Source organism: Coffea eugenioides, chromosome 7 (genome assembly GCF_003713205.1).
Source record: "Coffea eugenioides isolate CCC68of chromosome 7, Ceug_1.0, whole genome shotgun sequence".
In the NCBI taxonomy this organism is placed as follows: Eukaryota; Viridiplantae; Streptophyta; class Magnoliopsida; order Gentianales; family Rubiaceae; genus Coffea; species Coffea eugenioides.
The window spans coordinates 16,556,895-16,570,187 of record NC_040041.1 but is presented as its reverse complement, the minus strand read 5'-3'; the positions used below and the strand labels follow the sequence as shown (position 1 = coordinate 16,570,187).

The following is a 13,293-nucleotide window of genomic DNA, read 5'->3' as shown; positions in this document are numbered from 1 at the left end:
GCAAATATCCATTTCACATGATAATACCTTTGAAACTAACTTTGAGCCTCAAGAGATGAGTTTTAATGACTCATTTTTCACCCCTCTTGAGGAGTGCAGTGAAAGTATAGGTTCTAAAGGTATTCCTGCCCAAGATACTCTCATGACATTTCCTTTGGTAAGTTCTCAAGTGGTGCATATTCAAGGTAATATCTATGAAACACTTGGGATAGGTAAGTCACTTTTATTTCTCACATCACTAGATCATGTGATTTTTGCTATAAAGTCACCATTTAATGATCCACCACGGCCTAAAATGGTGGATTATTCGTTAACTAAGCCTCCTTGAAAAATGAGGTGATATAGTCAAGTTAATAACTATAAAGAAGCGCTAGTTGGGAGGCAACCCAACAATTTCTTGTTTTTAGTAAGTTTAAATTGTTTAAGTAGTGTTTTTTGTGTGTTTTATAGGTGGCAATGGTAATGGTTTATGCAAATGGCTTCAAGTGCAAAATAGCTTATAAGGAAGCAAAAAGGGAGTTTTCTTGATCCAATTCATGCATTTTAAGTGATTAATTCTAAAGTTATATTGATGCATGAGTTCATGTTTCGAAGTGGAGTGATTGAGAAAGCACATTTTTCATGTTTAAGGCGAGTTTTTCTTGGAAAAAATGAAGAAAGTTGAAAATTGGGTGAGTTGAAAGCTTGATTAAATGAAAAACGGAAGGAAAAACTGCAGAAATAAAAAATTTTCTACAGTAAATCCGGCCAGAATCAGGCCGGATATGTATAGGATTTAAAAAAAAAAAAAATTGCTTGGTCAGAATCTGGCCGGATTCTGGCCAGAGGCGCACGGATTCCCCCAAATCTTTCTTTCCTTTCTTCTTCAATTCACACACACACTCACACCTTAAACACACACTACTCCTAAAATTCAACTTTTCACCATCCAATCTCCAAACTAAATACACCAAAACACTTTCCTTTCCCTTGTGAGTTGATTTCATAGCTTAAAATCCTTCAAAAACAAGTTGTAATTTGGATTTGAGCTTTAGAAGAACAAGGGTTTCAAATTTTTGAACTCTTCAATTGGGGCCAAATTGGAGTGAAATTTTTGGGGGTTTCTTCACCATTTGCATCATTAATCATCTATCAACAAGTTTGAGGTAACAAATCTTCACCAAATGCTGTCATTTGAATTTTGCCAATTTTCACTTTTTTCTATTTTTGGGCATTTCGAATTTTTTACATTTTGTGAAGTTTGATGCTCTTTATGATGTTATTGAGCTTATTGATGATTATTGGTGATGTTTAACTCATGGGTTTGTGATTATTTGGTGAATTTAGCAATTTTTAGCTAATTTTGAGGATTAATTTGATTTGATAGCTATTAGCTAAATTCTTGAGACAATTGGATTGAAGAAAATTGTATGAGAGTAATGGATTGCTCTAGGATATTTACATGCTAAATTTAGGCTTAATTAGCTTATCCTTTGATTTTTGGCATGTTTATTCTAGAAAATTTGATTAAAGTTGAATTAATGACCTTTTTAAGTCTAAACTCATGGTTAATGTGCTTTTTAGCATTTCATTATGCTTATTTAGGTCATTAAGTTGGGAGTAAGTTGTGTGATTGTTTAGTTGCTTTCTCTACTTATTTGGACGTTTTATGCTTAAGTGTTTTATTTGGAAAAAAAATGAAAGAAGCATTTGTTGTTGATAATCAATTGTAAAGTCTTGCTTATGAAGTTAATTGCTAATTATTATGTGAGTAAGTTGATAAGATTGGCTAATTAAAGATAAAGAGGTAAAAGTGAATGAGTTTTCATTATCTTTACTTAGCAATGTACCAATTCAATGAAGTTAACATTTAATAATTTTAATTAGGTACAATGGCTCGCACTAAGAAAGGTGCGGTGAAATCACCTCCCAATAAGAGAGGAGAACCTTTTACGTCTAGACCACCGCGCTTGAAAAGAAAAGCGAGTAGACGCCTTGCGCTTCAAGACGAGCCGTCATCCGAGGAGGAGAATCAACAACAAGAACAACAAGAGGAACAAGAGGCACAAGGAGAACAAGAGGAGGAAGTCCCATATGATAAGTCGCGCTTTACCTCCGCCGAAAATGAAGCTTGGTACAATGGTAGGAGGGGAGCTAAGGTATTGGTGGAGAAAGATATCACTCCGGATGTTGAGGAGGTCTACCATCTCAAGGCTTCCTTTGCCAAATTGGGATGGGAAAACTTCTTTAACATCCCAAATTTCTATTATGAGGAGCTTGTCCGAGAATTCTACGCCAATGTGGAGGACAAAAAGGTTTTTCACTACGACACGGAAGTGATTACCAGTACAGTGCAAGGGAGAACAGTTCGAGTCCATAGAGCTGATTTGGAGCGCTATCTCATGTTTCGGATGTGGGGCGTAAGGTAGATTTGAAGAAAGCATTTAAATCCAATGATTTGGACTCTTGGAACATGCTAGAGGCACTTGTACGCTTGGGGGTTGAGTACAAGGCCACTCGGAAGACTGGGCGATATTCGGTATTGACTTCATCATTTCCGGAGTCGCAACGTGGAACCAATGAGGTGCGCACAAGTGATATCTACTTCTTGGATAAAATGGAGCATGGCTTAGGAAATATCCAAGGCATTCCATTGGGAAGCATTATCACCAACCACATGTGGGCTGTGGTTCGCAATAACGACATCAAACATGCCTTCTCATATCCTCGGTTCTTGACCTTTGAGTTTCAAAGGGTTGGAGTGGATTTTTCTAATGCTATCCCTACAGGTCTCAAGAAGAATGATGTCTTTACACTAGATTTTTGCAGGTTCATTCTGAAAAGTAAAGACGTCGGTGGTCCTTCGACTCAAGAAGGTGCTCAAGGAGACATTCGGCACGAGGAGGCAGCTGAGATTGAACGTATTGAAGGAGCTCAAGGGGTTGAAACAACCACCTCACCGATCTCAACTGAGCCGTCTTCCTCCCGTCGTCCATCCTCACCCCAGGACACTCGGTCGTTTTTGAAGAAGATAATGGATAAGCTACTTTGCGTCGAGGCTGAAGTGAAGAAGAGCCGCCAAGAGAACAAACGGAACTCCGAGCGTCTTCGTCGCATCGAGACCAAGTTGGGTATTGAAGCTCCTCCGACTCCACCATCGTCACCTGACCAAGCAACTACTTGAGGGAGTGCTCGTCACCTCGTGACATTGCCACTAGTTTTCCTTTTATTTTCTGTAGTATTTGTGAAGTTTAATTTTTAGTGATTTTTTTATTTCGTTTGTGTGAACTAATCCAAGTGATCTTCATCTCTGTTGTGGTGTTAGTGATTCGGACTACTTAAGGTTGGAAATTCATTACTTGGACATGGAGTCGGATTGCGCATGTTCAATTGAGCAGTATTTTCTTTTACTCTTTATTTATTTTTCTTTTCTCACATTGAGGACAATGTGAAATTTAAGTGTGGGGGAGCAAAATATTGAACTTGCATATACTTGCTAGGTGATGATATTTTGTGGATTTAAATGCTTAGAAATGTTGGAATTATGTTTGAATTATTTGCCATGTGGATAATTTGCTTGAAATTGGGTTTGTTGGCAGGGAGTTTTCATCCATTTATAAGGAGAAACTCTGTAAAAATTTTTCTAAAATTTTTTCCAATATTTCACTATAGCCCAAAAGTTCTTCAATTTTTTCATTTTTATTTCAAAAAGGGCCAAAGTATTCCAACCTTAAGTGTTTAATTCTTCCAATTGTTGAAACTTTATATGTATTTTGGAAAGTTTAGTCCTCATTTAACTCGGAAATAGTTATTATGCAATTAGAATTTTTACATTTTAGAAAATATATTCGGTAAAGTGAGGAAAATTGCGCCTATAATTTTACATGTTTAATGAGATTTCTTCTCTTTACTTAATTTTATAAGTAAGTGATTGATATAGTTGATAAAAGGTTATACTTCTCCTTTGATTATTCTTATATATTTTCTAAGAGGGAATATCTATTTATTGTTCTTTGTTTTTTTAAAAAAAAAAAGAAAAAAAAAGAGAAGAAAAAAAAAGAGAAGAAAAGAAAGTAAAAATTATTCTACTCCAATGATTTTTGTACCGAGTAACCGGGGGTTGGCATCTACAAATGTCGATTTTCGCGTAAAAAGGTACTTGAATTAAGAGTATGCATAGCAACTTGAATAGGTGAAATGTTGAGTAACCGGAAATTTTCACCTAAAAGTGTCGATTTTCGCGTAAAAAGGCGTTCTCACTATTTAAGTAAAAGTAGTATGAATAAATCCCTCTTAGTTGTAAAATAATAATAATAAAAAAAGATGATTATAGGAGGAGGAATGCTATAAATTGACTATGTGATTTACTTATTTGTGAAATTAGATTAGGGTAAGAGATTACGTTTAACTTGTTAAATTAGGGTATAATTATCTTTCCTTTACTTGATATTATGAGTATTTAGTGTAATTTGAACAATTGTATAATGATTATTTTCCAAGTTTTGAGGAATTAAATTGGATAAAATGCATATATTGTTTCACCTCTTGAATCATTGTAGTTGATTATGTGTGGATTGCTTGCGGACAAGCAATGATTCAAGTGTGGGGGAGTTTGATAAGTGACTAATTTACGTAATAATTGTATGATATTTTATATTATTTTTAGTCACCTTGATTATATTATTGGAAGAAAATGAATCATTTTGGTTATAATTGGTGAAAAATGCTTTTAAGTGATTAAATGAGACTTTTATCACTTTTTAGTGAAATTTTGCGCATTTTGACAGTTTTGACACATTTTCGTATTTTGGCTATAACTTGAGCTACAATGATCGGATTGAGATGATTCTTAAACTAATTTGAAGATAAGAGATAGATCTACAACTTTGGTGAAAACATCTGAATCCAGTTTGAAGGTTTTCCAAGTCAAAAAGCCGAAGTACAGTAGCCAATTTCGTTTGGTCGAAGCTGAAACAGGGCAATGAGCAGTCAAGGGTATTTTGGTCATTTCTCAGCCTACACAGATCCAAATGAGGTGATTCTTGATGCATTGCAAAGCTAACTCAAAGAGCTACAAGTTTCATATTTTGGTCAAGAGCTAAATCAGCTTTTATCATCAAGAAAAGTTCAGTGGAAATTGATGCAAAATCGGAGCAGAGCTGAAAATTGAACCAGAAGTGACCAAATGGTCACTGTAGCAATCCGGCCGGAATTTGGCCGGATTCCTGGCCGGATTGTGGTCAGAAAGGGCTGCTATGTACGCGTAAAACTCAATTTCACTCCCACCAACTCACATGCGTTGCTAGACATGTGAGAAACATCTCCAGCTGTAAAAGGAAGGTGGAGGCCTCATTTCTTGACATCTTTCATCATAAAATAGCCAAGATTGCAAGATTGAAGGGGGATCCAACGACAGAATAGAGAGAGACCATAGAAGGAGAATAGAGAGAGACATACGGGAGAAGCTTGAAGTTGCAGAAATGTAGCTCTTTCATCTCCCTAGTGTTAGTTTAGCTTAGTATAGAGTAGTATAGTTTGTCCATTCTTGTTTATTATCTAGATTAGGATGAAGATGGAGGATGAAGAAGGCAAGGAAGAAAGCTCATGTGACAAGGGTTGTATTCCTTCCAAACTCTTTATCTTTTGTACTTGATTCCAAGTTTAGTTAATATACAAGTTCTGGATTTTGTGTTCATTATGTATTTTTAAAGTTTATACCTTGGGTTTGGTTGAACTTTCTATGATTGTTAGTGTTTATTATTTGGTTATTTGATTGCTATGATTTGAGCAAGTTATTTAACACTTTGGCTCTTTAAATCATGATTAATCTGGTACCATTAATTGTGATTATCTAAGGTGTTGTTTCTGCAATGAAAATTGAGATTTAACACTGGTTCAAGAAGTGCTAAACATAGGGAGTACACTCACGAAAGTAGAGGTGCACTTATGTGGTTTTTAGTGATTCATTTCATGTAATTTCACTGAAAAAATGAACTTGTAGCTAATTTCATAACCATGAGAATAGGTATGGATTAGTTACGAGTATAGTTGATTCACTACGAAAGTAGGTTTCACATGTTTAAGGAAATTACACTATAACTAGCCTAGATAGTAGTATTCAATGATCCAATTATAGCACTTGCATGAGTAGTTAGGGATACCACAATCTAAGGAGCTTTCATTTGTTATTTTGTATAATTTCAGTAGGTTTAATTTGTTATAATTCATTGATAGTCTAAATAATAGAGAAGCTTTAGTAGTACCGGTAATTGCAATCTTCCTTGTGGGATTGACCCTTAATACCCTATACTCGCTCACGATTCGTATACTTGCGATAAATCGCGTGTGGGGTATTTAGGAGTTTATAAATGTAAAACTTGATTAGAATGAGCTTAATTGTATATGTATACTCCGCGCACGTCACAACACAAGGCAAATATTTGGGGCTCCCAATGGTTGTCTCAAGAACTAAAGAACAGATTTTTGGCTTCGTGAGGGACAATATAAGGAAAAGATTCCAGAACCGGAAAAACAAATTTTTGAGCCCAGCAGGTAAAGAAGTATTGCTGAAGGCAGTCGCAATGGCTATGCCTACGTACGTGATGTCGTGCTTCAAGCTGCCAAGAAGATTGTGTAAAGATGTCTGTGCACTGATGGCCAATTTTTGGTGGGGAGAATCTAATGGCAAGAACAAAATACACTGGATTTCTTGGGAAAGAATGGCTTTGGAAAAAAAGGCAGGAGATCTAGGCTTCAAGGATCTTGAAGCTTTCAATCAAGCTCTGCTAGGAAAGCAAGTATGGAGGTTAATTACTAAACCAAATCTGTTGGTGAGCAAGGTGTTAAAAGCTAAATATTTTCCAAAGGAGTTCATCTTACATTGCAGTCCCACCAAAAATGCATCCTGGATTTGGCAAGGTTTAATGGGAGCAAGAAGCCTACTCAATGAATGACTGATTGGGAGGATAGGGAATGGGCGTAGTGCAAGCATCTGGGAACACAAGTGGATTCCAGATACAACTACAGGTAGGCCGACTACAAGACAAAGGAGCATGTGTAAGCTGGAAAAGGTGGGAAAGCTCATAAGTCATCAAAGATGGAATAGGAATATCATCTTCAGAAATTTTAACAGACATGATGCGCACAAAATTCTAGCTATACCCTTGAGTCTTTCAGAGAGGGAGGATAGCTTTTATTGGCAACCAAAGGCAGGAGGGCAATACACTGTCAACTCGGGCTACAAACTCCTGATGAAGCAAAGCATAAAAAGAAAAACGGGTAATCCTGATGGAGCAAGCTCTAGTTATGCAGAAGGTAGCCCTCAAGTTATTCAAATGTGGAACACTCTATGGAGTTTAAACATTAAGCACAAGATCAAATTCTTCATTTGGAAATGCATTCAAGGAGCTCTGCCAGTGAATGAAGCTGTGAGGAGGAGAACGGTCCAGGGTGATCCTACTTGCACAACTTGTGGAACGGCACAGGAAATTGTAGAACATCTCCTGTTGACCTGTCCTCATTCGATGAACATTTGGAAGGCAGCTCCTATTCAGTGGGATGGGGCAAAGGATCAACAAGGGAACTTCAAACGATGGTGGCTAAGGATTTCAGAAGCAAGGCATAGACCAGAGGGGTTGGAACATATTGGTTTAACTGCTAATATCCTGTGGCAAGTGTGGAAAGAAAGAAATAAGAGGGAATTCGAGAAATCAGATATAGTTACACCTTTCAAAACAATAGCAAGAGCACACAAGGATTGGATGGAACAGCTGCAGGAAGAGGTCACGAAAGTTGAAAAGAGCACAGAAGAAACAGTCCCTAGACAAGACTTGCAAGATCAGAATTATACAAATGAGGGACCTGTGATAATGGAAATAGAAACAACAAAGGAAAAAGGACAGCATAATGTTGGGATAGGAATCACAGTTAAGGAATATGCATGGAATAGAATGACAGGGTGGATAATGAATGAGATCAGTCTGGGAAACAAAGTCCTAGATGATGCACTAGCTCTGAAGCTGGCCTTGTGCAAAGCTATGCATCGAAACTGGAGCAAGGTTAAGCTGAAGTTTTGTAACAAGGAGCTGTGGAGACAAATCAAACAGCAGAGCCCTGCGAACATTAAGATGGCAATAGTACTGGAAGACATCTCTAAGTTACAGAGTTTGTTTTGCATGTGCTCTTTTGACTTGTGTAGACAAGAACATATGTTAGTTAGCAAAAAATTAAGTGATGATGCTTTAGGCGTTATTGTTGATGAGGAAAGACTGTTTCCTCAGTGTTCTTAGAACACTTCTTGTATAGCTTCTCTCGAGCCGTTGCTCGTACATGTACTCTTTCTCATTAAAGCAATGAAAATCTCCTATCGTTTCGGGAAAAAAAAAAGAGTTCCGAGTTGCAGCCTGAATAAAATAAGAGCTAAAAGAGTAGGTGATTTCCTGTATGCGAGAGCATTAGTAATAGAAGAGCCTAAGGCATCAAACTATGATGTTGTGTTTCAGAGAAAGCTAGAATATCATATGAAAGATGGGCTTTTTCCATAAAATAACCATATTAGTTCCATGGATTAGACTGTCTCTGCAAAATGAGGTCTATCCTTGGTCTAAGCACTTGTCTTTGATGGTTACATCCCAGCATTGGATGCCATGGTATAACGTGATAGTTTGACCATTTTGAAGACCAATGGGATAAAAAATTGTAGTAGAAAGTTGCTATAGAATAAAGGAAAATATGTTATCAATTAGTTTTGACGAAAAATAAACTTAGACAGTATTAAGCATGTACCTGGGTTCTCTGTTAGAACCAAAAAAAATAACACCAAGGTTTTCCTAGCGAGACTTCACTAATCTTGGCATTACTCAACTTTTTAAACATTGTAAAAAAAATCAAAGACAAGAATCAAATAGGTAAGCCATACGAAACAATAAAGGACAAAAATATTTGAGAAAATGTACCATTCTTTACAAAAGCTTTTGCAGGAATAACACTAATGTTTTGCAGCCACTGTTCCACCAAAGCAATTCAATACAGAAATGGTTCACCTATGTACTCTAATACCAAGGGATAAGCTTCAATAAACTTTTTGTTTATATAATATAAAGTGTTTGCTCCTGGAGTTGACTTAGCTATTGCAACATGGACATGGTTCTTACCAAATGTATGAAGAAAAAACTTAACCTTGTTGTTTCCTTCAACTGAACTCCATTTTCTAAAAGGGTTTTTAAGTGTGTCCATGGGAGAAGGATTTTTTCATAACAGATAAGATAGAAGAGCAAGGTAAACAATAGGTCAAAAAAGTGAATGAATGTTGAGCCTTGTTTATGCCTACAAACTAAAGCTTATAGTGGTTGTATTAAATCACCAATTAATGTATTAACAAGAAAAAAGCACCATTACTATGGTGCAGAAAATAGTTGGCTATAGTGATGGAACAATAAATTGTTAGAGGAGTGCAGCCAAAGTGGTAGGGTGATAAATGGTGCAGCTGGAATTGGACCACTAGAAAACAATAATGAAACATTCTAAAAATAGCACCATAGTAATTGATTAAATAGCTTAGACAGTGATGGTTCATATGAAAGAGGAAATACAGTTATAAAGTTTTGGAAGTAAGAAACATAGTTCAATGAGCTGGTTTACTCTGACCAGTTTGAACAAAAAGTAATGTCTTGGAAGGAATACCAAGAAAGAGCTCATAAAGTTATACTAAAGTCAAAAATAACAATAAAAAATGGAATGTTATACCACGGCATTATGTTGTGTCACAGTGAAATTATATATTTCATGGCTTCTTGCTTCACTCGGAAACATCAATCTCTATTAATTGCTTGGGCATCTCTTCACAGTCTTCAAATCGAGTTTCAGGGCATACTTAAGCCTTGGATAAAGAAGGCTGCTTCTTTGTTCAATTATAAAAGTAATTATGCTGATTATTAGAGGAATACATAGAAGGAGATATAGTCTATATAAAATTTCGGTATTACTACCTGTTGTTTACAGGGTCGCATCCCTTTCATCAACATCATCTGGCCTATCCTAAGCAGCATTTCATGAGGGGACTTAACACATTGCAAGTCTGAGTTACTTCAAAATAGTATTCTATAGTGTAGCGTGGATTACTACTTCTTTCCCTAGTAGCGCTTGGCTTGATCTGGACTATGAATGATTTTAGCTTCAGTTCTTCATGCACCCTGTCCAAAGGAAGCTCCAGATTCTACAAATCAAAGGCAATTACCAGTGAAAAAATAGTTAGCAGAATCATCTGGAATAATATGTAACTTTTCAAAGCACAGTAATGTTTAAAAAAAAGTAAGTAATTAGAATCTATACTATATGCTAACTAAATACCTTGTTAAAATGTTCCATTGTCTCAATGGCAAAGAATTTAAGCAATCCTTCCGCCCAATCACTAAAAACTGATGCAATGATTGTATCAGTATCATCAACAAGCTCAACGTCGAAGCGACACCTGCATTACAATACAACAAAGAATGACAACATGAACACGAGATTCCATGTTTTGTCGAGCACAAAAATTCAATATATGTGCATAACTTTCCTGGCCGTAACTCGCTGTTTTTCGTTACAGTGGTTGCAAGTATAAAGATCATCATAGTTAGCGGATGTCATGCAATGGCACTTCACACAAGACATGTACCAATATTTCTGAAATATATGCTCGAAAGAGATTCGAGCTTTCACCCAAGAAACCTACACAATAGTGAAAAGAAATTTGGTTGAATTTTTTCACATGAAAAGACAAATATGCAATCAGTAGGATAAAACTCTGAATCATGGAATGCAACCTTTTGAGTAGGGATAAAATCTATAATTGGAGTAAGCTTATGTAGTGATTGGTAGAACATTTTTGGGTTGTGACAATCGTAGGCCTTGTTTTGAAGAAGAGCAGCAAACCGTTTTTTATTTCTACTCGCCCTATTTATTGGATGATAGAACAACAATTTAGTTAAAAAGAAGACAAGCTATACGGTATAGTATCTAATTTAAATAGACAAGCAATGCAACAGTGGAAGCCAAATTTTGAATTGCCTATCCCTTGGATTTTTGATCCCTATAAGAATCTTAAGTAAATATATCGGTACACTCTTATTTTCGGCACGGATCAAATCTAGGGGGAAAAACAAGTTTTATCCAGCTAACCTTTGAATCAGCAAAAATTAATCTTTGGTACTTCATTGGACTATTACTAGCTACACCAATATTCTGCTTTTCCTGAACCGTTATGACAGCAATCCCACACGTCATTCCAGGTTTTATGTCATCAATAAGCAATATATCAGCCATTCTGAAACCAGTTAATAGAAAAAAAGGGAAAAAATTAGTACACTATAATTTAACAAGATAATATAGGAGGGAGAGTAACATGTAAGCACTCAACGTTACCTGATTGCAGAAAAAATTTAACCATAAACTAATCGCAAAATTTCCTGAAAAATAACATTTCTCGGAAAACAACGCTGTTCTTTGGCCAGTTGGATAGGAAACCTCCCTTCAAAAAAAAAAAAAACAGCCAATTCATAACATAGAAAGAAAATATAGTGATAATCGACTTGTTCAAGAGCGGCAGAAGCCCGTAGAGAGAACGAAATACAAAAAAGGCATCAAAAACCCTAAAGCAACGAAGGCTGGTAAAGATGCAATGGCAAAGCCAACAATAAAACAACCCTTAATAATGCCAAAGCAATAGGGAAAGAACCAATGGCCTCTAAACAACAACATTGAAAGAGGACGAGAGCTAGACAAATGGTTCCCTTTTTTGGGAGATTTTTAATTGTGCATCAGAAGAAGAGAAACAATCACCGAGCATGAAAGTGGAAACATACCCATGCATGGCATGAGCCCAAAAGCAAAGTTGATAAAACGCACCAGTGCATGGAGCGAGAACGTGAAGCATACGAAAAAAAAAACACATGCAAGTCATGTGTTCGACGAAGAAAAGGCATAACATTCTTCACTCTTTTACTATTTATATAGATATATAGATAAAAATTATTGTGAACATCTTCACTCTTAATGTTTTATATTTGGATTCTTAAGACTATAGAATTTGTAATCCGTTTGTCATTTTTTGAGACAAAATAATTAAATTTAACCTTACACGTTATTTCCCTAGCTACTAGATTGGACTGTATTCCATCAATTGGGGATTGCATCAAATGATGAAACCTTTTATTTTATACAACACATAATACTGGGAAATCAATTCCTAATCTAAACAAAATAGTTATATTGATTTGTATTATTTCAATATAGATAAACCTCACTTTTGAATTTTGTTAAGTCTTTTAATCTTATTTTTAGCAAAGGTTTGCATTCGATGTAACTTTTACCTCTGTTATTCATTTACACATTTCATAATATTCAGATTGCCATGGTTTAAATTTAGATTTTTATATATATCTTCTATTTTTAGACTCTTATACTTACCTAGTTTATTTATTTCAAGTGTAAAACCTTCTTTGACCATATCTCCTAACCTAGTCCTATTGAGTTCATTTTCTATGAAAGTTTCAAAAGTTTTTACTTGATTAGAGGTTTCAACATACATATAAATTCAATGTCATCTTCAGAAGAAATATATTCAGCCTTATATACAATATCATCATAATCTTTTAAATTCTTATGTACAACATAAATTCTTGTTCTAAAAATTTTTTTAATACCCTAGAATTTTTATTGGGACATTCAAGTGCTATATGACCCTTTTCATTGCAAAAATAAAAAGTTCATTTTTTGCCATGATTGTTCATAAAGAACTTGTTTCCTAACGAATTTCCTTTTTGGTATGAGATTGCTCCTTTTCTTCCTTTCTCCAAGTTTGAAACTTTTCCTTTTTTCCTTTTGAAGAGTTTCATAAATCCCATCCTATTTCTCAAGAATCATTAAGGATTTTGTGCCAATTTGTATGTGCTTTTCTTAGCACATATTGTTCTTCTATTGTTTTATACCCAAAAGTCACTCCTAACCTCAAATTATCTTTGTCACTATTCTTTTTCAAGTAGTTTGGGCGTCTTTAATAAATTTCTCCTCTATCTATAAGAAATTCTTCTATCCAATGAGCCATATCTTGTTACCTTAATTGCTAGAAATACTTCTATTCAACCATAGCCCTTCTAACCCTTCACCCCTAACTCTTAAATTTCTACCCCCTACAACACCCCCTCTACCCTAATCCCATGTAACTTTTGGGTTGATAATAGTGAGCAAAATCAAGCTTGATAATACACAATTAGATGTTTTGCATGTAAAATAAACATGCAATTCAAAAGTTGATATTGCTGGATACATTATCAA

General features: G+C 35.5%; 1 protein-coding gene across 1 annotated transcript; it reads left to right on the top strand.

The window, feature by feature from the left end:
* The first annotated feature begins 6,431 nt into the window (after positions 1-6,431).
* Positions 6,432-8,267, top strand: LOC113777029. The gene is made up of 2 exons (XM_027322079.1): positions 6,432-6,784; positions 6,944-8,267. Exons 1-2 carry the CDS (start codon positions 6,432-6,434, stop codon positions 8,265-8,267), a joined length of 1,677 nt encoding a protein of 558 aa, XP_027177880.1.
* Positions 8,268-13,293: the final 5,026 nt, after the last annotated feature.

What these genes read in the sequence shown, in the direction of transcription:
- LOC113777029 (XM_027322079.1), top strand. Translation starts at nt 6,432, where the DNA reads ATGGTTGTCTCAAGAACTAAAGAACAGATTTTTGGCTTCGTGAGGGAC. An exon ending in CTAGGAAAGCAAGTATGGAG is followed by an intron (nt 6,785 to 6,943) that starts GTTAATTACTAA and finishes ACTGATTGGGAG; the next exon opens with GATAGGGAATGGGCGTAGTG.